This window comes from Schistocerca serialis, chromosome 1, assembly GCF_023864345.2.
Source record: "Schistocerca serialis cubense isolate TAMUIC-IGC-003099 chromosome 1, iqSchSeri2.2, whole genome shotgun sequence".
Taxonomy (NCBI): Eukaryota; Metazoa; Arthropoda; class Insecta; order Orthoptera; family Acrididae; genus Schistocerca; species Schistocerca serialis.
Window position 1 is genome coordinate 1,270,831,858 of NC_064638.1, and position 26,195 is coordinate 1,270,858,052.

The 26,195-nt window shown below is 43.5% G+C and overlaps 1 protein-coding gene across 4 annotated transcripts in view; it reads right to left on the reverse strand.

Annotated features, from left to right (window-relative positions):
* LOC126419484 (paired box protein Pax-5-like) overlaps window positions 1-20,073 on the reverse strand; it is a 264,283-nt gene extending 244,210 nt beyond the window's left edge. For all 4 annotated transcript variants that reach the window (XM_050086684.1, XM_050086676.1, XM_050086691.1 and 1 more), the window contains exon 1: window positions 19,899-20,073. In XM_050086684.1, coding sequence (XP_049942641.1) covers window positions 19,899-19,953 — 55 coding nt within the window. In that variant the 5' untranslated portion in view covers window positions 19,954-20,073. The remainder of the gene's footprint in view (window positions 1-19,898) is intronic.
* Between the last annotated feature and the right edge of the window lie 6,122 nt (window positions 20,074-26,195).

A 26,195-nucleotide genomic window follows, 5' to 3' on the forward strand; every position in this document is an offset into this window, starting at 1 on the left:
GGTGCCGGCGCCGCCTGCTGCAGAATACCAATAGGCGCCGCGCTACGGCGGGCTGGGGCTGGTGTTCCAGTAAATTAGATCTGCCGCGGCTGGTTTTCTTTATGTCGGCAGAGTCGATGTCGTGGACGAGGGAAGGGGGGGGGGGGGAGGGAGGGAGGAGGCTGCGGGGTTGCCACGTCGCCGGCCGGCCGCGGCTCTCTGCGACGCCATTTACATTTTCTTCCTTCCTCTTTAATCCGGCACCGAGATTCGCTCCCTGATTCCTGCCTTCCGGTCGCTCGCAACCTTCGGGTCGGCGGGGCTCCTCCGTCGGAGAGCCAACTGAGGCTGCGCCAACAACCTTGCCCCACTGAAAGCTTCCCTTCCGAGAGACGCGCTTTTATTTGCTTCATTCCGACAGGGATTTTCATTTTTTTCTTCGTTTTCCACTGTGTACATACTTCTTTCCGTCTGGAAATAACAAATTTCATCCCTACAATTTTATCACTCCCGAAATACTGCACTATTTCTCACGTCAGCGTAATTTCGTACACGGTAATGGCACTCGAGCACCGAAGCCACTGATTAAATCGTTTCAAGAAATAGAGCAACGAGCAACATTTCTGAACTGGCCAACAAGGCAGAACGATAAATCTCCCAGGAGAATGTTCTTGCGTACATACGCAAATGCACACATCCTCAGTGATCGAATAGAGCTGTTCCATGAAAAGTTCCTAATTTAATTTTTCGTTATTCGCCCGTAAAAGCTAGTCATCTATAACAGTTCTGTCAACTTTAGATCACGTTTCGTCCCCAACCTGTTTTAGTCTTCGGTTGACCTGTGTAATGAGCCAATCCTATGTAAAATATGTCATCCGGCCTTTTCTATAACGGTCCCAAAGTCATCAAAGTATATGTAAAATTTCATTTACTGCTCAAGTAATAACTGTGGTGGAATCGCTGTGCTGGTAACATTAGCTTCAGTTCTCCCTTTATGATAGCTCACACATAACTGTAACACAAATCAAATGTTAGAGTATGATTAAATATAGCTTCATGTCGTATTATCTACACATATGCTTGGTGTAAGTATGACCACCTTAAGTATTAATTTCTATGCGCAACTGAATTCGTCTGTAATCTATGGACAGAAACAAAATTATAAATTGCATCAGATGCAGTTTCGTAACAAATTAAACGTGTAAGTCGGCCACTTAAGCTGTTAACATTTGGTATACGAATGTGCGTGCTCACGTTAGTCCACCTGATGATGGCGACATGTCTGATCGAAATAATGAACCCGCTGGACACTAGGAACCGGAAGTAAGCCGTTGACTTTTCGATCAACTAACACGCCGGACGAAACTAAAGACTTAAATGACTAAAAGGTTGTTGACTGCATTACGGAAATAAGCATCTACTCGTGCAGGCAAACTAGACGTTAATATGCGAATAGGAAACGGGGAAACTAGGGGAACGGTAATTTCGCATAGTGCAGCCATCGAATTCAAAATGCAGTCTACAAAATGATGATAAATAACTGCATTAACCCAAGGCAAGAAGAACGAATGTCTAAAATTTGCTTTGTCATCAACAAAAATGAAAAAAAAAACCTTGTTGCTGTATTTCTTCAAGTTACTTTCTCCCGATGCCCTGTAATGTATGTTTCCTTGGTATACAAGTCTTCTGACGACTACTCTATTATAGATGTACTGGGCTGGCCCTCGCATTTCATCCTGCCATTAACGAGACTTCGCTCTCTGTCAGTACTTGTGTGTACGTGTATCTAAAGCAGTTCAAGACCCTTTGTTCTTCTAATTCTGTTTTTAAACGTAGATACTCGCAAAAATGTCCAATTGACTCGCTTTTCTAGTCGAATGCTGGTAAGGATATGGAGATATTCCTTCGATGATCGTGGATTAAATATCGTGATTTGGAAAAGTAAAGTAACAGCTGTGAAACGTACCAGTTCGTAGGCTTCCGCGGCCAGAATCTGTTAATACAAAACTTTTTTGGGCGTGGTGCCGCGTCTTACTGTAAAATAACTCTTACTGAATACAACTGATGTTTCAGCCAATTGACTTTCCCTCTGGGCCTAATGGAGAGTCTATCAGTAGACAGATAGTACATAAACGCGATGAGAAAGAGGTTTATTTCTGTCAAACATTATACTTGGAATCAGAAATATATATTTGGAAACACAGCAGGCGGATGTAAAGAAACGGAATATCTATAAACTTCGTTCTAAAAGAAATTTCCTCTTCGAGATTAAGATAGTTTGAAGGAGCACGAAGTGAGAAGGTCTTCGAAAGAACGAAAGAACAAAGTAATGCTGAAAAATATTGCGCTTCATGATGATCATGATATTTCATTCAAGCAGGTAGTTTTTCAATGACATATTATTAAGAATACAGTGATGGTTCAAATATTTCAGCCAGTAAAAACCATAAGACGAAATCCTAAATTGTCCACCACTACGTACATACGGACAGCAATGTAGGTAACTTAAGTCAAACTAGAGATGTAAGTAATTAAATCCCTGTAAGTATTCATTAGTTACCTTTTCATTATTTTTTCTTTGTTAATAAGCTGGTATAGCCTATCTAATATTATTAAGAAAATTATTACTGTATAAATAAACTATTACTTTCAATTCCAGATGAAGGCCGAGATGATTCAAACAAGGTAGGGTGTGGTTCAACCAACGCTGCCTCAGCAACAATTCTTTACAAGTGATTGACTGTGATTAGCCATGGGAAAGCACTGTTTCCTGGTAAACGAATTGCAGAATATGTGCGGATAGTTAATGCGCTTTTGTACAGATACAGATGTAGTCGTGATATTTCTGAGTTGCCTGTACGACCTGACCCTGTGAGGTATATCGACTTCTGTCTGCTAAACACAGCAAAATATTGAGAAAAAGGACGCGCCACAGTAATTTTATCACAGGCTGTGGATTCTAGTTCGAAGAGATTATTAAAACTGTTTACTATATATTAGGTAGCAAAAAACGGAATTAGGTGAAGTACAAGCGCCAAAAGAAACGCAGTCACTGTTCATTAATTTTGACAATTGAAAGCGGCGCTCTTGTTCATGAATAACAGGAACCTTGATAACAGGACACCTTTGTACGCCCCTGGGGAGCTATGTCAGTTCCACCAGTGCACTAACCTTAAGTGTTTTCATACATAATTTCCATAAGTTATCGCAAAGTACTGCCAAAAATTGGGGAATTTATTTTGTTTTGAAGAACGAGTAAGTTCATTTGTGTATGATACCTATTTTCCCTGCTTTACTTTCTCACCAATCAATGATCTGCACGGTAGTAGGTAACCAAACGCAGGAGCCTGATATAAATCGTACGTCATTTCATATATTACAACATACCTGTTGTCGAGGTAGCGTGACATTTCAATGTTTGTGGCATGTGGGACACCGTTGTACAGTTATCGCTACAAGTAATTTACCATTTATAATTACCAATAACTGTAGTAAGACTACAAAATAACCTCGAATAACGTCATATTATTCAGTTGGTATACAAAATATTACACTGAGTATTTGCTGTATTTACAGTTCGAAACAAAGTCAAAAGTATATGGGTGGGAGAATACTGTATCTGGAGGGTGGTGTAACTGGGAACACGTGATGTTTCTTGGTCGGTACTTCAGTCTAGTGACCGATTTTAGAATCAAATGAACGAATTCACAATGGTGACCTCCATAAGCAGTTTCCGCCATTTTCCACAGTTTCTGTTGTTGTCACACATGAAGTTCTGTTTTCTGTAGCATTTGAAAACACTGTGAGTTCTACACGTTTGAGTATTGTATTACTTATTAAAGCTACTGGAATATACTGTTAATTATGCAGTTACAGATTTTAATGGCAAGTAAATTCTATTTATTTTTGAAAGTAGTTACATGTCGTGTGAACGGCTAAGCCATACTTCGTCGGACGTGAACAATATTGAAACAGAAGGTCTTTTGCCATGGTACATTTGATATTTGAAAATTAACTGAGTTTCAACTATATATGACGGTAGTATCTGTTCCCGAAAGAACAGTTACCGTCGATGACCATGCAGCTTTGCTAGAAATGAAATGATAATTAAATTGACACCCTAGCTGCAAGCAGGCGTTGATACACTTCACTGGGGACATGTTGAAAATGTGTGCCCCGACCGGGACTCGAACCCGGGATCTCCTGCTTACATGGCAGATGGATAGAGCGTCTGCCATGTAAGCAGGAGATCCCGGGTTCGAGTCCCGGTCGGGGCACACATTTTCAACATGTCCCCAATGAAGTGTATCAACGCCTGCTTGCAGCTAGGGTGTCAATTTAATTATCATTTCATAACTGAGTTTCGTTAATGTATTACCAACTTTACCCGTCTTGGAAATGGAAATTTGTGTTATTTTTCAGTGACTTCAGAATCAAAATGTAGTTAACTTCTGCTTAATTTCGTTTCACTTACTGACCATGGTGTGTAGTAGACAGACGACGAAATGCAGTACTGATAGGATTTTCCCGATTGCAACGCTTTTACATTTCGATAGAACATTTGCTTCGAAGTAAATGACCATGTCGTCCCTTACAACAATTTTTCACATTTAGTCAAACCTTTCTTTTCCGGAGCATTTTTTTTTTTAATTTTAGGAAAAGCCTGCAGCACGTAAAACGTGAAAGCCATTATTTAAAAAAAAAAGAAAAAAAGAAAGAATAAGAACGGACTGGACACCACCAGGCAATATACCAGTAGGAAGACATAGGAAGAGATTGGTGGATAGATTAAGAAAAGACAAGCTGTAGGCAAGAGTCGTGGAGAACTGGAGGGAAGTAGCAGAGGACAGAAACAGATGGAGAGCCTTAACTGTGAAGTCGCGCGGTCCTCTGCCGATCGCGCAAGTAAACAGAACTAGGTATGTCATGGTACGACATATGTTGAAACTTGTGCTATGGGCTAGATGATGTAAGGCCATACTCCATGTCCACTTACATTCATAGCACTAAAAAGATATATAACATATTTTAAATTTATAAACGTGATAGATACATCATTTTGAGATTTTAATCTTTGCCATGCGATGAAATACAGTCGAAACTAGTTGCAGAGCAATACAGATTTCAACAGCTTTGTGGTAGCTATACAGAGAAAGTGTTTCTATGAAAGTTGTGGAGCGCGATTTAGAGAAGATTTTTATTAGTAATGACCTCGAATATCACAACTGAAGAGACTATACCAAATGGTTTACTGTGCAAGAATGCAATATCAAATCTCAGGAAATATCAATCTGCAGTTCCCTCTACGATGTCATTCATTCGCAGATTATTCCATACTAAAGAGGCTCACAAGATATGCTGCATAAGGAAGCAAAACAAAAGTGTTTGCATCATAAATATTAAATGATAGTAACGATTTGCAGATCAAGTTCGTGATTAAGCCTTATAATGTTTCGAATGCAAAGAATAACTTGGCAACTGACACCTTTAGCTGCTGCTTAATTTGATGCGTTAGTTTTATCCTAGAAGAACAATGTTCGCTTGAATAGATTTCGAAACTCTTGTACTTATTCATACGAGACTGGATTAGCAGACATTCCAGGGTGTGCGTAATGCAGACAGTTCTCTGAAAGTTCGCTGTTAGAAATAGTCTGTCCACCGACGGTCACAAAAATAGGCGAATTTTCAGCTTCATTTAGAAAAAAAAAACACGTATAATATTTTTTGATACTTGAAACCAACTCGTGCAACAAATATGAAGATATTATACCGTCCGTTTTTAGCGTAACACCGATCTCTTCCGTTATTTATTGCTGCGGAAACGTAATTCACCGTAGTCACTGTTTCATAAAATTACTGCTTTGACTTATGGCAATTTTCATATTTTTGTAACTCTCGGCGATCAGTGAAATAAATCACCTACCGACGTTGCCACGTCGTAAAACAACTTGCCGACTGAGTGATAAATTTATGATTTTGCAACATTTCGTGAGCTAACTCCAAATCCGATTTAATGCAGCGTAAATGAGCGATGGAAAATAAACAGAAAACGATTTCCGTAACTAACTATTTTTCACCGCACAAACAATATTTTGGAAGGTGCGTACTATGTCAGGCATAAAGTACACGTAGTCACAGTTTCAGTAGGTAGAATTTTGGTAGGAAAGAAGCAATGTGGCTACGAGTGCTCTGTAAGGCAATTAAAAAAAACCACTTGCTCATCACTGCGGCGTTGTATATAGTGCAACTACCGCCAGCATCTAGGACTGTTATGCCGGCCGGTGTGGCCGAGCGGTTCTAGGCGCTACAGTCTGGAACCGCGTGGCTACTACGGTGCCAGGTTCGAATCCTGCCTCGGGCATGGATGTGTGTGATGTCCTTAGGTTAGTTAGGTTTAAGTAGTTCTAAGTTCTAGGGGACTGATGACCACAGATGTTAAGTCCCATAGTGCTCAGAGCCCCATACAGTTTTCCAACTGGTGTGAAATAGAAAATACGTGTATCACTAGTTTTATGCTGTACCTATTCCGCGTGAGCGCAGCAAAAACTATGCATTTCGACATCAATCTGTGATGATGTATCCATAATAATTTCGCAAATGAGTGGCGGATGGCACTAAATTTTTTATAGAATGCTTGTTCTGAAGCCCCGCAGGAAAAAGATATACATCACAAGCACTCTATTACTGTAATGTTTCAGTACTGTACTTGAGAAATATTTTTGTCCTTTGTTGACAGGATTAACAGACTACTCTAACAATTAACTGATTTACAAAAATCTTCTCCTGCAGCGTTTTACAGCAAGAACCTGTCAAAAGTTTTCGCAACTTTCTCAATCTGCTCAAAAAATTTTGGTTTGTATCACTACTGATGCTTGAATGCAATACACTTTCAGAAATGTTTTGCCGGGAAGGGAAAAGAAATTTTCATTTGCACTTTGGCACAAAATAATGCTCAATAAAGCAACCACGAAGCTAAAAGTCTTGGCATTCGCTCACATCCATTCTCACACTTGAAGATGAGGCGACGGGTTTGCGTGTAGCTGAGCTCTCGCACAAATAAACGAAGCGACTCCGCGGTTTTGCCAGTGACCGCAAACCCGCCACGTAATTAAGTGTCTACGGCCGTGGAGCGTCGGGTAGCCACCACACGTATGCGTTGTTCCAACTTGTTTCATTGCCGTGACTGGATATGGTTGCGTGGAATCAAGACTAACATCCAGACTACTCTGTCCTTCGCACAGTTCACAGCGTCCTGCTGCGGTGAGCCGCCGTACAGGGCCCAGCTGTCTGCGTCGCAGAGAAACCGTCGCAGATTCTCTGAACAGAGTACTGCTCGCGAATGCTGTGTGGTATGTGTCTTCTTACGCAGACAAGTAACCGTGAACAGTGCCAGGAGATTCTTTTTACAGCAATGAGTTTCCACGTGGTGGTTTCTAGAATATGGACTGCAAGATAAGCACGAATTACTAGCTCGTCAATCTGAGAACAGGCGTAATGTGTTTCCGTTGTGAGATGGCTGTGTTTCTGGAATACCGACTTTACATTTCGTATCTCCGGTTTCTTCCCCCCCCCCCCCCCCCCACCCACCCCCACCCACCCCCACCCAACGACCTCTATTATTTGTTGGAGACGTTTAAATGATTCAAATGGCTCTGAGCACTATGGGACTTAACTTCTGAGGCCATCAGTCCCCTAGAACTTGAAACTACTTAAACCTAACTAACCTAAGGACATCACACAACACCCAGTCCCCTAGGACTTAGAACTGCTTAAACCTAACTGACCTAAGGACATCACAAACATCCTTGCCCGAGGCAGTATTCGAACCTGCGACCGTAGCAGTCGCGCGGTTCCAGACTCAAGCGCCTAGAACCGCTCGGCCACCGCGCCCGGCCTGAGACGTTCACATCTATGTCTTCCTCTACAGTTTTTGCCCTTTACGACTGCCTCTAGTGCCACGGAAGTTACTTCTTGAGGATCTTAAAATAGATCATATCATTCTGTCCTTTCTTCTAATCGGTGTTTTCCATGTAATGCTTTCCTTGTTAATTCTGCGGAGAATCTCCTCATTTCTCATCTTATTCGACTTCTCAATTTTCACAATCTGCTGCAACACATCTAAAGCGGTTCGATTCTCTTCTTTTCCGGTTTTCCAACACTGCACGATACTCTTTCATCGAACTGCTTTGCTTCTGCTATACATTCTCGGATATGTTTGTTGCTGCTAGACTTGATTTAATCAGGAATACTCTCTTCCCCTGTGATATCCTACTTTCTTCATCTACCATATGTCATTTTGCTTAGCAAAATTCATTCGTTTTGTTTACAACAAGGTTCCCAATTATTTTTCACGTTAAACTCATTTCTGCTACTCCTCGCTAGTTCCGTCTTTTTCGTATTTACACCCAGCCCACATTCTATTAACATTAGGCTGTTTATTCCATTCGGTAGGTCCTGTAATTCACCCTCACTTCCAGCGAGGACAACAACATCATCAGCGAATCGTTTCATTGATACATTTTCACCCTGAATTTTGTTCCCACTTCCGAATCTTCCTTCTATTTCAGTCACTGTTTCTTGGAGGTACACGTTGAATAGTAGGAGAGAAAAAGAAATTGCATCCCTGCCTCACGCTCTTTCTTAATTTAAATTTATTACAGAACGAATTTTGCATTTTTTGGTCTCCTGTTCCTAATGGATTAACTGTAATCATCCGAGAGTCTTGTCCCATCGTTGTCTTTCTGCTCTTCCACTCCTCCCTCGTGTAAGTCGGTGGCTCAGTAGTAAAGAGTCAAACTACAAATCCAAGAGTCTCGGTTTGGATCGCCCGCCAGCCCTAGAACTTTGATCTGCCACTTATTAGTTTTATCGTCTTAGGGAATGTTTGCTAATGTGAAAATATCGAGTTGCACCCTGAAAGTTAAACTGTAGATTCCCGTATAACTGGCTGCGTAGGACAGTTCAAAGTTCGGAGGAAGGGAAAAGCGTGCCTAGCAAAGCGCTGCGGCCATCAGACCTAGCTTCACGTTGTTGACACCCCCTTTTTCATTACCCCGTAACGCGGCAGCTGGGCGCGGTCAGGCTCCTCCAGTGAGTGACGGCGGCCGGCGCGCCGGATGGAGCCGTCTGCGGCGGCGGGCGAGCGGCGTCTCCCGCTGCCCCTGCAGCCAGGCAGCCAGGCAGGCAGGCAGACACACACACGTGCGACGCGAGGCGACGCGCCGCACCGCTCCGGCCCGGGCCGGCTTTTTCCCAGCGGGCGGCCATTGGCGAGTGCGGGCACGTAGCGCATCGGGGCTTTATTTTCGTCAATGAGCCTGCCGCCGCGCGCGGTCAGCCTTCCTGCCGTCTTCTTGCTGCTCCCTTTGTCTCGGATTTATCGCCGCCGCTCGCGAGGGCACCGTTTGTCGGGCCAGCGATGTCTCAAGGGCACCCACTGCCCACCAGCTGGCGAATCGGCGGAGCCCATTCACAGTCGCGTGCAAGTACTGCCTCCTCAGACGTCGCCACAGCTTATAAAGGAGGTGCTGTGCCAGCACAATGAAAGGAGACGAATTCGGGAGACTAGCAATATAGGCGATCGTTCGAGACAGTGCTTTCATCGCCAGGAGCAGCAAGCATACTCTGACCTTACGGAATGGATGAGCCGACCTAGTGGGCGGGCGACAGTGTTGTAACTTGCCACACCATTCATACATTCAGCTCTGGCTAGCCCTAAAATACAAGTTTAATACATTTTTTGTATTTAAATGATAGGGTTCACTTTTTATGTGCTGCTGTCTTTTCCTCAAAACAAAAAAATTGACTCGAAAACTAGGGTTTCACCAAACCTGCAACGGTATTGAAACACACTAAATGCTCACGTACTAGGCACAAATATTGTTTTTAAATTCACGTACGTTGCTATCGAGAAAATCTTGTCAATACTGTATCTGAAAGGACATATAAGATGAACAACAATAAAAGTGAAACGGAGGTAACAGAGAGTAGTCAGTCCAAGGCAAGTGGTGCTGAAGGAATCATATTACGAACTAAAAGTACGAGAAGAGTTTTGCTATTTCCGCATTTAATAACTGAAGGTACCAAAAGTAGACAGATACTGTATACAATGCAGACAACAAACGGAAAAAATGAGGAAAAAAAGATATGTGTTAATAACAAATATAAACTGAAGCGTCGGAAGTATTTTCCGAAAACATCAGTACGGCGTATAGCCTTCAATGGAACGGAAACGTGGCCGATGAACATTTGCGACAAGACAACAGAAGAAACGTGGCGCTACAGGAAAATGCTGAAGATCAGATGGGTACACCGAGTTACTAATGAAGGAGTAGACCAGTGAGCTGGGTTTAAAAGAACTTTATGACAAGCAAAAGTTATCTAAAATAAGAAACACGTTAACAATACACTTCCTGAAGCATCAAAGAATAATCAGTTTGATACTATACGGAGACCAAAGTTTGACTTTAATTAGCAAGCTAAGGTGGATGTAGGCTGCAGTAGTTACTTGCAGACGAGGAGGCTTGCACAGCATAGACTTGCATGGAAAACTGCATCAAACCACTCTTCGGACTGAAGACCATAACAATATTATATTATCATTTTGTGTAACTTGGTAACTGCTAATCCAACTGTTTCTCTTTCGCAGTATTTTATGTACGTTCAAGGGTCACATCTCACTGTGATTCTGTCTCTTGTCAAATGGCGAGTTCCCCACAACAGGCTTGAAAAGGGGGAGATGGAGGACTTCTCCAAACACAAGAATTCCATACCTGCTACAGATCTACGGTGACCAGGGTCAGCCTTCACTCTCTGCTCCTTTTTCCCAGCATGCATCTCTCGTCAACAGTCTAGTTCTACACAGTTTTTCCCCTGTTTCATTTCTGGGTAGGCAGTTTCGAAGTATTGTTTAACAGTGTTAATTTTCATAACATCATTAAGTATCTTTAGCAAGAGCAATAATAACATCCTAGAATTTTACAATACGCTATTGCAACCAATATCGTGATCACACAGCACAAATAAAAGAAATCCTAATTTATCCACTGTTATAATTATTATGACAGAATTTGTTGCAAACATTAACCGTCGTTTACACATAAGCAATGATTGGGCTAGGACATCGCTTTCCAAGGAAGCCTAAAAAATTTACTGGTGTTGGTAGTTTGACTTAACCAGCACAGCGTGGGCAGATGGAGGTGGATGAAAATTTTATTTCGATTCCGGAACTCGTATTCCATTCGTGAAATGGTTATAGATATGATGACGATAATCGCGTAGCAAGAAGTAACTGAGGAGAAACTATGACTCCAGTTCTTCTAACGTGAAGTATCAGTGCTAACAAATCAATCGTCACTCGCTGAATAATCAGGACGGTTGAATCTGCAGAGAACTAAATACGCTTTGAGAGATGGAAACGGCCGTCCATTAGTAGAAAACCTATTACTCCTCAACTAAAAGTTCTCGTTTAGCGTTTTCAGGAAGAGTTGACGACATCTTCTGGGTACAGTCTACTCTGGTTTTATGGTATCTTCTCTTGTAGAGTATTAGACATAAGGTTAAGCAAAATGCAAAGAATCCTGGAACCGTATCAGCGAAATCCAAGTGGTACTATTTCCAGGGAAATCATACAAAAGGGATAGTACTTACCGTATTAACGTTAGTTGACATAGGGACTTTCTTAACTTTTCTTCATTTCGGCGGCAGAAGAGAGACATAATATTGAGCAATAGTAACCGATTCATTCTAACATATTAAGCACATTTTTGAAAATACCAATTACAAAGGGGAATTTTTGTAGGGTTTCCTTGAGAAAAAAAAACCTTAGCAACTCACATGACGCTTATATGAAAAAATACTCATTTGTCAACGTAAAGGCTAATAGCATCTTTCTGGCTGAGGATTACTCGGTCTGCAAAGCCGTATTAACTTTTACAGTTAAAAAAAAAAGTGGCAGAGTATTCGAGTAATCAGTGCAACATCGAGAAGGAAGTGGGATAATCTGTTTCTTTCATTGCTCAGTAATTTCAATAAACTATCATTTTCCATGAGCCGGACTGCATTCAGCATACATTATACTTCAAATACAAACCCTTTAGCGGGCATCAGTACTTTATATTCTTTTAACAATGTATCGTCCAAAAAAGGTACCAATACATCAATATTTCTCTGCCATAAATAAGCTCGTAAGATATAGTGTTTACAGGAATGCAGATGTTTATACACACAAAGTGAGGCACGATTAGAGACATGAACGGTGAGAAAGCAGTGGCACACATACCAAACAATAAATTCCATAAATTTGTCGTTTGAAACGAAACTTAAGACAAAGCACTACCAGGGAAACAAGAGAAATGGAAAACATATGTACTGGCATCAGACAGTTACATCTCAAGCGCATTTCTCTCTCCGTAAAGATGGACATTCCGCGAAATTGCCGAGATAACATAGTTATCACATGGGATTATTTTCAAGCTGTTTAAATCGAAAAGGTATAGCATGATTTATTACGTATTTGTATGTAAATACCTCCCAGTAAATTATACTTTAATACAAACTCTTCAAACGACAGCTGATAGCAGTTTTGAGGTAAACGACGGCACTTTACCTGCAGTTCAGAATGGCAGTAGTAAACAGTACTGCATCTTACAGCTGCTCAACGGAAGTGCTGTTTTGTAGTTGGCGACAAGACACTCGACAATCATTGTCAACCGTGAAAACCTATTACCAATTTTTCTGATTAAATTCAAAAGACATACTTTTTTGACATTTCCTCGTACCTTAAGGTGCTCAAAACCTCGTTGCACTACTAGGGCCGTTTGAAGCACGTTTTATAGTCTCACGGATTAGATTTCTTCAACCACTGCTTATCAGAAAAAGTAGTACGTTAACACAGCATCAAAGCTCTGTAACTGAGCACAATAGTGATTTGCGTTGTAAAGACAATAAAATTGTGTGCCAAGTTGTGTGGGCAAACGTATTATTTATCATTTGATATTGATACGTTTCACTGGCATGTGTTCGCTTGACCATTCTCTAGTCCTTCTAAAGCGGCACCTCAGTTTTTGGATGTCGCAATAAAAATCCTTTTTAATCTAGTCTTAACAAATCCTGTAGAAATCGTAGCATCGGGCAGTCTACTATATTCTCTCAACTTCTATAAGCGTCTTCATAGCACATCTGTTTTACTGTACTGGTTTCATGTCATTTTTTCATTTTATTTTTCTTCCTGTCCTCTCTAATTTAATGTTAAATGTAAAAAGTATTTTCAGTAGAACGTTACTCGGACAATTTTGGATACCTCGAGGTATATTTCTTGCTACAAAGATCCTTTGCTAAGCTACACTGTCCGTTTTACTAATCAGCGCATCTAACATAAATGATCTGATTCGTTCTCTTTTATGATTTCTCCGAGATATTGGAACCTTTTCAGTCCTCCTGTTGTGCTTATATGTGTGTACATCTGTAAAAAAAATTGTGCCTTCAGTTAGTATTTTGAGTCCCGATATGTTGGCTATTCCATCTACTAGAAGTACCTGCCTGATCGCATCATCAGTAGAACTTCCTAGCAGCAAATATGAAGCAAGTGTCTGCAGACGCTACAGCGTTTGGTTTCATCCGTTTCTGCGGCGAGTGGTTTAAATTTGCAATTCTCTGTTTCTGAGTTTCAGATGCTTAAAACTTTTGTCTAAAACGAAAGTGGGCAGCAAAGATAATAAGACTATCAAACGTGCCTTACATTAATTTTTGTTTCGAACAATCCAGTAACCAGGAAATTCTATTACTTACAGGTTTGTCGTGTTTAGGATGGTAGAAATTATAACGAGTTTTAGAAAAATTACAGTGCTTCTTCCTTGGGATTGTAATACACGGCCTATCATGTGCGGTTGTCTTAAAGAAACTCGGTCACCACAACTAATGCCACACGTTTCGAGTTTTCGTACGTGCTGTGAAAATTATTTAACCGGAACTGGAAATAGAATAAAAATGGAAGAAAACATACCGTTACTTAGCGTTCTGCTTGTGTGTATGAGACACAATATCTATATATAAACCAAATGCTACCTTTCAGTCACTCGAAGGGCAACGTCACATCTCCGACTGGACAAAGATGCGTCCGGAAGCAATGCCCGGGTTGCTGGCTGAAAACGGCGGCGGCGCGACGGCCGGCTGTCGGCACAAGACGTCGGCCAAGATTGATTAGGCCGGCGCTAATGAGTGACGCGATTACAGGCGCGCCCGGAGCCGCCGCAAGATTAATCGCCCATTATTCTGTTTGCAAAGCGGCCGCCCTCCGTGGTGCTTACCGCCAGGACGGGCCTAGCACGGCCTTGCCTCACTTCGCCTCGCCTAGCCTAGCCGCTAATTTCATTAGCTATCCCTGCAGCTAACAAATCGCTCCGAAATTTGGCAACCATTGTAATCACTGTCTCGGGTTCATCCATTTCGCTTCTCACTCGTTTGAGTGCGCGCGGGTCGTAGACTAAAGCACCCCCGTCCGCATAAACTGGTGCTCGATCCGCATCGAAGAATGTTCCTGTACAGTGTCTCCAGTGCTTCTACTTTGTAATGACGGGTATGCGACAATGATTCGTGATACAAAATTCAACAGACACATCCATCTAATTATATTAACTGTCAAACTATAGGCTTCGGTTTGTCGAAAGTATACTCGAAAGTTACCTGCAACATGATTCTATAGGAGGGATTTACGTGTCATTCAGTTATTAGCATCCATCAAACACATACACTTAGTTATGGTTGTGAAATTTGTCTGAATCGTGAGAGATTATAGCAGAAATGTTTAAAAAAATCTTCATTGGGAACCTCACGAAGAGTCACCGATTATAAGTAAAAAAATTAATTACGGCATTTCAAAATTTCGGAATATCCTCGAAGTGTCCTATTCTACACGGATCGTACAGTGTTAGAACAATAACCGCTTAACGGAGGACGCTAAGTGCCGCACCCTCCAATTGTAAATGTACGGCTAAGAGTCTTTAATCCACGCTAAATACCGCACACTTTAAACTCGGCTGCAGAGAATAGCTATAGCAAAAATCTACAAGGCCAGTACTGCTGGCCCCTGTTTTGATGACAACCGAGGTAGAACCTTCCTACACGTCGGTCAGGGACCTGAAGATGGCGCAATAAAAACGCTGAAACTGCTTGCTAAATAAAATAAGATAGGAAACTAGACGGCTGAAATGTGTTTAATCTGACATGCTGAGGATGGGATTAGTTTTTAACGCCCCGTCGACAATTACAGACGGAGCACAAGCTCGGTCTGTGTCAAGGAGGCGGAAGGAAATCGGCCGTGTCGTTCCAAAGGAATCATCCCGGCATTGGCCTTAAGCGATTTAGCAAAATGGCGGATAACCTAAATCATAATGGCCACAAACGGGTTTGTCTAGGGTGCTAACAACTGCGCTACATGCCTCGTTGATGTATTCTAACGAGCATTGTCGTAAACTGTCTCAATATTTTACAAGTGTAGTACATGCATGAGCACTATATATTTTGGCACATGGAACACCGCCAGTCGGTGTCACCGAGAGTAAACAAACTTACAAGTCCACAAATTCACGCAAGTTTTATTTGCCCGTTCCAGTGCGAATTAACAATAAACTTTGTCGAATTTAAAAGCTATCAGTATGTAGGAGAGCTGAGCAGTCGACCACGTTATGTGATATATTTTCATTTCACTGTTCGATGACAACTATATCGATGCAGTCTACACGTTGACGTCGGTACTGGAACCTCAATCCAATTTCATGACAATCTCGTAGCGGTATTTCTTTTTATTAATGGTCGTTTTGATTGATTTAGTGTCGTATGTATCCTGTGAAACTTCCTATCTCTCTGATGCAATACATCCAGCGTCCACTACAAACAGTGCAACGTTTGTTGTCCCATGACATATTTTCCCCGTTCTGTGCTAGCTGGTTACCCGCTTGCTAGCCACAGAATAGCTCTTTACCATTTCTCCATCAGAAATCCCTCACCGACTACTTTTTCGTTTTGCCTAACACATCCTCATTTCATTGAGTTATCTTCCCACTTATTTTTTGGCCTATGTATCACCGCCACACATTGCTGCAATTTCACGTGTACAAGTTCAGAAATTTCTTCCTCCTTTTTAAACCATAAAATTACTTCCAGAAAGTTCATTAAATCTGACGCGTAACAGCTGAAGACACAATCCATAAGTTCGTTATCCGAACATTTTCTTGACCTTTCAACAAAGAGACGTGACACAAGAAAAGTAATCATTTTGTGAAGACAGAATACATACTCATAACTAACAAGTTCAATTTTCGCGTCTGCCCTACTTACGTATCTGGTTCCAGAAAACATTAAAAAAGATTTCTGGGAAATATATATTCAGATACAGAAATTTTAAACCATCAGTCAGTAACCGGAAGGGTTGAAACAAATATTTGTATTTACAACTGTAGGCCTATTTCAGAACGCTTACGCAATAATTATATTCCCTTTCCAGGTCCAATTTCTGCTGAATGCCGCATAGCATATGCAATAACGAACCTTTAAACCATCATTTCCCTTGAAGAGCAGCTATAAACTCTTGAAAAACAGCATTGATTAAGAGATTGACAGCTACTTAAAGACTGTTCAAACGGCATCGTACACAAGGGACACGGCGGGTTACAGCTACGCCGAAATTACTCTAGCGCAACTTATATGTAATGCTGTTCACCGTAAAACCAGTGTTTCAAAGCACGTCATCTTCTCCAGCCGCCTCTACTGGTTAGTTCTCTTTTCCACATATGCGGAATACTTCTAAGTTAGTACTGCAATTGTAGGCACTGTTGCTGATATGGCAGCGTTACCAGGTTAGTGAAATTGAGCACGCGTCACAGGCGCTCAACGTCCCGTTAAGAAGCACTGTCGGTGCAAGTATATTGCAGTAAGGTTCTGATAAACGGCCGGGTGGTGCTACTAGTGTTAAATTCACTTTGCAAGAACACAAAATGCTTTTATATTTTACAAGCACCATAGCAAAATTCCCATAACGTGGAAATAAATAAAGCATGGAAACGTCAACCGTTCTAACCACCATTTTTTCAGTACTCTGTTGCAACTTCCTAGACTTGTTCCAAGTATCAAATGACGGGGAAAACGTTTAAAACATTGACTATTAGAGGGCACTTGGTATTCGTGCCGAGCCGTGGTTCCCTCTTAAGTGAGACTCGTCATGGTCTCCTCTATTTAGGTGACGCACAATTGTCTGATAAGCAGAGCGCGTGCAAGCTTTCCTTTGTGGAAATAAATACATATTAGTAATCGAAAGAGACAATTTGGAATTCAGGAATAGTACATAAAGTTAGAAAAGTGAACACACAAAATAGGTGTGTGTCTGGAAACTGATATGAAAATCCATTTCTTCCTCAACACCGCACGGAGCTCTACAGTAATCATTCGAATATCTTATCCCAAGAATGGAATTGTGTAAGAAACAGAACTCAATACTCAAAGATTTTTCTTTTAATTTTGTTATTCTCCTGAAAATTTTTTAAAGGTATGACAATTAGTTATTGTCGACTACAGTTCTGTAAGTTAAAACATTACTGCTATATTTCCCCACTTTTATTACACAAATGAACGTTAGTGCTTCGGTATTAAAGGCAGATGAAACAAAAACTTTCTGAGACTTGTCAGAACCAGTCAGTTCCTAGGTATGGCACACAGAACATTCTTAATAAATGATTAGTTTTCCTAATTTGTTTCCTTATTTTTTCCAGTGATGAGGCGAGCAGAATAATTCTGCGATATGAGAATATCTTCTCCATTTTTTGGTGTAAATAAGTTATGTACAAAAAGAGATTATTTATTTATTGACTTTTCTCGCAGATTTGAATTTGGCAGTTTGAAGGTTTCATATTTTCACTCTTCACATGTCGCAAGAAAGTCTACCGAGACGAATTGTAATAGGAGCCGCTGGATTGATGTAATGTTGTACGAATAGATGAAAAAAGATCTTGAGCCTAGCACATGGTTCATCATATTTTCCAAATAAACTCATAAAAGGATATACAAATAAAATGATAAACAATGACTAACAAAAACCATTGTGCTCCACTTCACTGAAGATGTAGCAAAAATAAATAAATAAATACAAGGCGAAGTACTGCGTTAAGTAGGGCCTCGCTTACTCTTGAAAGCGTCTAAAGACGTCTAAGGTACGGGACAGTAATTTCTCTTCTTATCTCACTGTCTTCCTTATGAGATCTGGGATTCAATATTTATTTCTCTGTCGAGAAAGTGTTGAGAACGAATTTGAATTCACAAGAAAGTTTTCATTCGCGCAAGAATTACGGAATCTCACCTTACATGAAGCAGTGCGGTTTGGACGCTTTATAAATGAAATATGTACGGAAACAGTCGATTCGGGCATCAGAAGTAAATTTGTGGCACATCTAAAATTAAAGTAATTCAGTCAGGATTGTGATTGGGGGGGGGGGGGGGGGGGGCTGGCAAATAACAGGAACGAAATTGTGGGCCTGCCGCCGGAGGTTCGAGTCCTCCCTCGGAAATGAGTGTGCCTGTTGTTCTTAGCATAAGTTGGTTTAAGTAGTGTGTAAGTCTAGGGACCGATGACCTCAGCAGTTTGGTCCCTTAGGAATTCATACACATTTGAAATCATAGGAGGGTGCTGACGACTAGCAAGTGTTCCGCCACGCTGCAGAAGTAATTTGACTGACAAGCGAATAGACAGTGGCGCGTTCAGCTTCGCCGGAGGAGGAGGGGCTACGTTTCAGGAAGGAGAGGCCAGGAAAGAGACGTACGGCGAACGCGCACGACCTGCAGCTGCGCCTAGTCGTCCCATGACGACTCTCGCATCGCTTCCAGGGTAGGCTATCAATGCGTGGTCCTACTCCTGAACTATGGCTTCGATTCGCGGAAAATAATCCACTATGTAGTGTTTTCACACGCGATTCTACTGCCCCTCACCTTGCAGATAGTAATCGAAAAAATTATATGATCATCCGTTGCAAGGAAAAGCCCTTCTTACTGCTGGCATTCAATTATCACACATCAACGTCAGGCATAGGCAGTTCCCTAGTTACGGTACAGTACCGGTCTGGACATGCACATGACGTTCAACCGTACTCCACAGAACGACAAAAAAGGAAACTGAGCATCGCAATGTGGTAAATAAAATTTAAACATATTGGAACAAATAAGCCCTCGGTCACAAATATTACGTCAAAATTGACCTGGTTTCGACGCTTCTATGAGCGTCGTCTTCAGAATTAGACTAACTGTTCTAAAACGTATTAGGTATATAGTACATTAATAAAATTAAAGTTTGTACTGACTGGAAAAGATGCAGTACTTACAAGTCACATATTAAAAAAGATGTGAGCCGGAAAGGCGACGTCATGAACAGTTGTGAGATGGCGAGCCGCTATGTCACATATTAAAAAAGATCTGAGCCGGAAAGGCGACGTCATGGACAGTTGTGAGATGGCGAGCCTTGCCGGATCAGATCTTTTTTAATACGTGACTTGTAAGTACTGCATCTTTTCCAGTCAGTACAGTACAAACTTTAATTTTATTAATGTACTGTATACCTAATATGTTTTAGAACAGTTAGTCTAATTCTGAAGACGACGCTCATAGAAGCGTCAAACCCAGGTCAATTTTGACGTAATATTTGTGACCGAGGGCTTATTTGTTCCAATATAATTCTGACACGGTCACTGAACCTTAGCAGCTATGTTCAAAGTTTTGAAATTTAAACATTTTTCGGAAGATCCAGTGTCGTCAATTCATCTTCTGAAGAATGTTTAGAGCTTACGTATCACATTGTGGTTTTTGGCGTATTGCAGACCGTGCCACGTCCGTATCCACACCCGACGCTGGTGTGAGAGCGCGGCCTGTGCTAGCGTGCTTACAGGTGTAGTACTCCATCATGTTCTGGTTGTAGCGGTAGGCGGTGGTGAGGTCCATGGCGGGCCCGCGCAGCGCGAACAGGCTGCCGAGGCCGGGTTCCAGGGCGGCGGGCAGCAGGTCTGCCGTGGCTGGGCGCGCCGCGGCGCGGGGCCGCGGTCGCCGGCGTCGCACTGGCTGCTGGCGCTGCCGCTGGCGCTGGCTGCTGGCGCTGCTCGCGGCCCGACGACCGGCACGTGGCGGCGGCGGCGTTCGCACTTTGCCACTTGACGGGGTGGCATTCAGTTCGCGACTCTCGAGAGGCCCAGGCGCGCCCCTCCAAGCGCGGAAGCCGGCCGGCCCGAGCGAGAGGACCGCAGAGCGAGCGAGCGAGCGAGACGGACAGAGAGAGAGAGAAGGGAAGGGGCGCGGGGGGAGCGCGACACAGAGAGAGAGAGAGAGAGGGCGAGTGTGTGGTGGGGGCGGCAGCAGCGGGAGCGGCGGAACGGGCGACACGACACGCAGCCAGATAATAATAAAAGCCAAGCGCCGGTCCCGGACCCCCGCGCCGCGCCGCGCCGCACAGCACAGATTCCCCGGGCCCGTCTCCTTCCTCTCCGTCTCACCGCTTGACTCACACATTCACAGCGGCCGACGAAAAAACGCCGCCCGCGGCCGCGGCAGATATTTCCTCCTCCTTCGTTCTTTTCCCTTTTTAGCCGCCCTCGCCACCGTGAGCGTAATCTCCTCGCGGTGTCACCCGCTCTCGCATTCCCTCGCCCCCTCTCTGTCTCGTCTCTCTCCCTCTCTTTCTAAACCCCGCCCTGGCGCCCCCCGCGCTGGGGTGGCTCTGCTAGGGTGGGGTGGGGTGCGCGCCGTCACACGGCACGGCCGGGGGTTGCGGCGACGCCATTGGCCCGCCGCCGGCCAAAGATCGCGTCACGTGGCACGCCGCGCTGGGTGGGGGGGCGCCCCGCCCCCCACCCCCCCACGCCGTACGTCCCTCGGCAGACACAGGGTTGTCATGGCGACGGCCCCGCTTCGACCCCCGCGCGTGTTGCGACACCTAACTGCTCGCTCCTGTCAAACGCGGCTTGCGTCCTCCGTATGGGAAACGTCGCATCACCTTTCGATCCTGTCCGCTTGTCACACAATTAGAAGCTTTTCAATTCGGAGAATCTCTCAAAAACTGTTTTCCAGTAATCAATGTAGCCATCGCGAGGACAAAATAAGCGCGCTTATGGCCCGTACAGACGCATACAGGCAATAATGTTTACTTTACCTGCTTGAGAGTGCAACAGAAAAGGAAAAACTAGTAGTGCTACAAAGTACCCTCTACCATACATTCTACAGTCGTTTGCGATGTACGTACAAGCTATTTCGTCCTGTCGGCCGGAGTGGCCGTGCGGTTCTAGGCGCTACAGTCTGGAACCGCCCGACCGCTACGGTCGCAGGTTCGAATCCTGCCTCGGGCATGGATGTGTGTGAAGTGCTTAGCTTAGTTAGGTTTAAGTAGTTATAAGTTCTAGGGGACTGATGACCACAGGAGTTTAGTCGCATAGTGCCCAGAGCCATTTGAACCATTTATTTCGTCCTTTCCAGCATGCACTTAGGGTAGTATAATATTTTCTTCGCTTATTTCGGCTGATAGCAGGTCAACCGTCCAGCTTAGTCACCGGTAGAGGACTGTGTTTGTGGCACCAGGGTATAATATGTGCATACTGAGCGGTTGTAACGATAATGATTTACTTATCACGGTGATCGGCGATCAGTTGGCACTCAGGAGGCCTGTCTGTGCACCCTCCGTTTTGACTCTGTAGACGTTAAAGGTGAACAGCGCTTCCAACATTCATTCTAGGGTACAAACGTGCTCCACCGATGAGTAGCAAGTCCTGCGTAACAGCTTCGGCCATTTGAACGGCATCGCATTGTGGGCCTGCAGGAAGCTAGATGAACGTATCGATTCATTAATGCTGAACTTGTTGGGCAGAATGTATCGGTGGTGAGACGCTGCATTCAAAAGAGGTCTGTGGAACACTTCGATACCTGTAGAGCAGCTTTTGCCACGTTCCGGACCTGCTGCGTCGTCAAGGATCACTGGGAAGCGTTTGTTTGCAGCAAGATTAAGATCACTCGTGCCTCTGGCCACGCTACGACTGACAGACACCACGACACCACCAAGCAGGGCTACTCTCGTCTTGTGAATGAGTTCAGCGGAGATTGCAATGGCGCTCTGTGGTCTTCAGTGATGAGAGTGGGCTCTGTCTGTATGCGAATGATGGACATAAACGTGTGTGGCACAGACTTATTGAGCTGCCTATTCCAGAGTGTATTCGCCCACAACACACAGGTCCCATCTCAGGCTTTATGGTGTGGGGGGCCGTGAGTTACGACTCGCGGTCACATTTGATGTTGCTTCAGGGTAAAGGAACCAGCGCCCACTACATTGCGCAGGCTTTATTCCCATGCTACTGCCTTTCTTCGACAAAATTATGTGCTTTTTCAGCAGGACAATGCACGTCCACATACGGCTGATGTGACGTTACGTGCTCTTGGGAGCATACATCAGCTGCCCTGACCACCAAGATCATCAGATCTCTCGCCAATTGAACACGTATGGGACATGATGAAGTGGGAACTTACTCGCTCTCCCGAGCTTGCAAGAATCGTGTTTGGGACAATTTAGTGCTGGATGCCATTCCACACCTTCAACAGCGTTTACACGCGAGAATATACACGCCTGCGTTGCCGCCAGAGGTAGGTACACTGTGCACTAATGTACCTGTTTGGCCACCCTTTACTGTGACGTGTGTTTCATTGGGTCTGAATTTATTGTTATATACTCCTACAAAGATAAAATACCTACCATCTCACTTGTCGATAAAATGACCGTGTCCTTGAAGTTGTTGCACTTTATCCCGCCAGTGTATTTGCGAGTTGTAGTTATAAATATAGAATGTCTCCTAATTTCTTTTTCTGGTGGCTTCCTCCTGCTTTCTCATTTTTCGCAAGTATGAGTATTCAAATGTTTCAAATGGCTCTGAGCACTATGGGACTTAACATCTGAGGTCATCAGTCCCCAGCCGGCCGAAGTGGCCGTGCGGTTAAAGGCGCTGCAGTCTGAAACCGCAAGACCGCTACGGTCGCAGGTTCGAATCCTGCCTCGGGCATGGATGTTTGTGGTGTCCTTAGGTTAGTTAGGTTTAACTAGTTCTAAGTTCTAGGGGACTAATGACCTCAGCAGTTGAGTCCCATAGTGCTCAGAGCCATTTGAACCATCAGTCCCCTACACTTAGAACTACTTAAACCTAACAAACCTAAGGACACCACACATATCCATGCCCGAGGCAGGATTCGAACCTGCGACCGTAGCAACAGCGCGGTTCCGGGCTGAAGCGCCTAGAACCGCTCGGCCACAACGGTCGGCCCGTTTATATCGCTAGGAAACATTTCTGCCGGACTTGAACAATTGCCTCCCCACTAGTAACGAAGTAGAAGTTGAGCTTCATGTTCCCTTCTAACGGTGTTATTGGGACATGCCGAAGTAAGACGTACGGTTGTTCTTCTCTGCAATATGAGTACGTTCAACCATGTTATCTTCGTCGCCTCAGTGACTGCGATCATTATCTGTGTAGTGTGTAATGTATGTGATATTTACGACAAAAGTCAGGTATGAAAGCTGCTACGGGTGCATAGTCTGCCTCTCTTCAAAAGCACGAAGAGTTCGTCTATCTTAATGTATCCATCCGGCAGACGAATCACGACAGCGTCACAGGCCCTAACCTTGGGACAAAACCTTAGACACTTATGCAGAGTATGTCTTAACAGGAAATGTAGCCTAAGCAATCATCTCTCCTGGCCCTAATGAGGCAAATTCTGGAGATATGAATTTCTTCCACTATCACTACTTACACAGGGATCTACAGCTTGCACAGTGGCGGCTGAAGAGGCGAGTTGATGTATAAACAGGTGCTCGCAAAGGATACCTGATCAGGATACCTTCTTGCAAGGGCTGTTGGAAGCTAAGTGTCGGCGTCGACACGGTGGCTGCCGGGAGCGGCGGGGGCGGCTTAGTACCAGGGGGGCACTTGTTGAGTCGTGGCGGTGATCAATAAGCGGCCCGCAGTTGCACGCACACCTGCGCCGTCAATCACGCGCAATTCTCGCCGCTTACTTCGCGCTTATCAACATCCGCCACCGCTGGCGTTACAAAACTTCATTCAGAACACGGCTGCCTCCTTCAACACAGATACGGAAAGTACGAAAATCAGAGGGCATTTCGAGCAGTTCGCAAGATTCCCACATGCGCCACTGTCAGTTTCACAAACCGTACGATTAACTATAAAATGAGGTTGTTAACGTTAAAAATAAGGACTTATTTTTCAAAATAATCGGACGCATCTTTTTAAGCAGATTAATAAGTGTCTTTACGGATTTCGTGCCGCCTTCCACTTCTAAGGTCCACCAGTCTACTCACCTTTGCCAACCTGCTTCTCAGTAACTTGGAGTATCTGAGTTAAGCCTCTGTGTGTGTTGCAGCATTCCGTCCCGCTCACTTGGGTTGGTTTCAGTAGTGCTGGCCCTAGACTTTCCTTCCCAATATCCTTCTGTTTAACACTTAGTCTGATCAATGTACTTTTTATTACATCCACCTAAAAGCAACCCAAATATGCTTTGGTTTGGTTAGCATATCGAGCTGTCGAAATTATTACGGACAACGCAGAGTTTGACGACTTATTTCGAAGTTCATAGACATTTACGGAAACAACAAAAACTATGCACCACTTTCCCCAGATGAAGCTCTACTTACTGTAGAATACGGATTCGGAGCCTTAATTAGAGAGACAATATTTGTGACAAAGGATGTAATTAACTTATTCGTCGGCCGGCCGCGGTGGTCTAGCGGTTCTAGGCGCCCAGTCCGGAACCGCGCGACTGCTACGGTCGCGGGTTCGAATCCTGCCTCGGGCATGGATGTGTGTGATGTCATTAGGTTAGTTAGGTTTAAGTAGTTCTAAGTTCTAGGGGACTGATGACCACAGATGTTAAGTCCCATAGTGCTCAGAGCCATTTGAACTTATTCGTCGTATCACCTCTGACAGAATCTACTAGCGAATAGTAAATCAAGTAAAGATGTTATAAACCTGTTTACTGGTCGTCAATAACGACGGAACGTTATGCTTTGTAGCCGAAGCTAGCAGACAGGAACGTTTCTCGAGTCAGGTCCATTGATGCTTCGTGAAGTAAGCCTGATCGGAGCAACACACAGAGACGTCATGCCGCTCCATATTGTGAAAATATTCCTATTCGTTAATAACGGCGTGTTCCCTGTTACTTATAGTTTAGTGCTAAATTAATACACGCGCGCCACAGATCTGCGCAGTGCTAAAACACGAGTCCTCCATAGCGATATAAATTATTCGTTCACGGTCTGTTTCTGGCCTACAAGTGCACAATCGCGAATGTGATGGCAGGGGGACTCTATTGTTGCTACTTTGGATGACTTAAACACAAACGCTTGGGATGATAAAAAAGAAATCCATAAACGAATACGTATACTTTGACCCAGTATCATCAGTTATGAAGTTGTATCTTTCGCGGGGTAATTACGAAGCGTTATATTCGTCTGTCGTTACCACAGTTTCTAGGCTTTTAACTGATCAGTCGTTTCGAAGATGTTATGATGAATGCGACTGCTACATTGGAATATTCTTGTCGTTCGGATACCATGTGACGTGAATGAAAACACAAAATTGATCGTAAGGGCGATGACGACAAAAAGTAGTTTAGTGCTGGGAATTCTCAGAACTAACAATCAAAAAATTGCCAACAGAAACTATGCTGCTTTTGGAAACAATTTATCGTTTTTTATTTTTCTATTTGTTATAATTTTTATAATAATTTAAATAGTTACTGAGTGTTGAGGGTTTTGTAGTGCTATTCACAGTGTCTCTGACCTGTGGTTGCCCTCTCAAATAGGTGTATGTAATTTTCAGAAACTATGGAAAACACGAAACATACGATGCATTTCAGAGCTCTCCTGGACTATTATATGCTGACTCTGTGCCGCGTCTAAAACAAAAGCAGTTTGAATGGTGTACCTCTCCCACTGCACGGAAAGGAAGCTTACCATGAAAGGCTGCGAATGTAAATGAACCACGTCCAAGATCTGATCGCAGCAGCTTATCTCTCGACCAGATTAACAACCGAAAATTGCTACACCTTCGTCTACACCCCGCGAAAGACACTATGTGGTGGAGGATGGATTTGGTAAAAATCTCACTTCCACAACTTCCTGGTTCGTGGGTAAAACGACTGTCGAT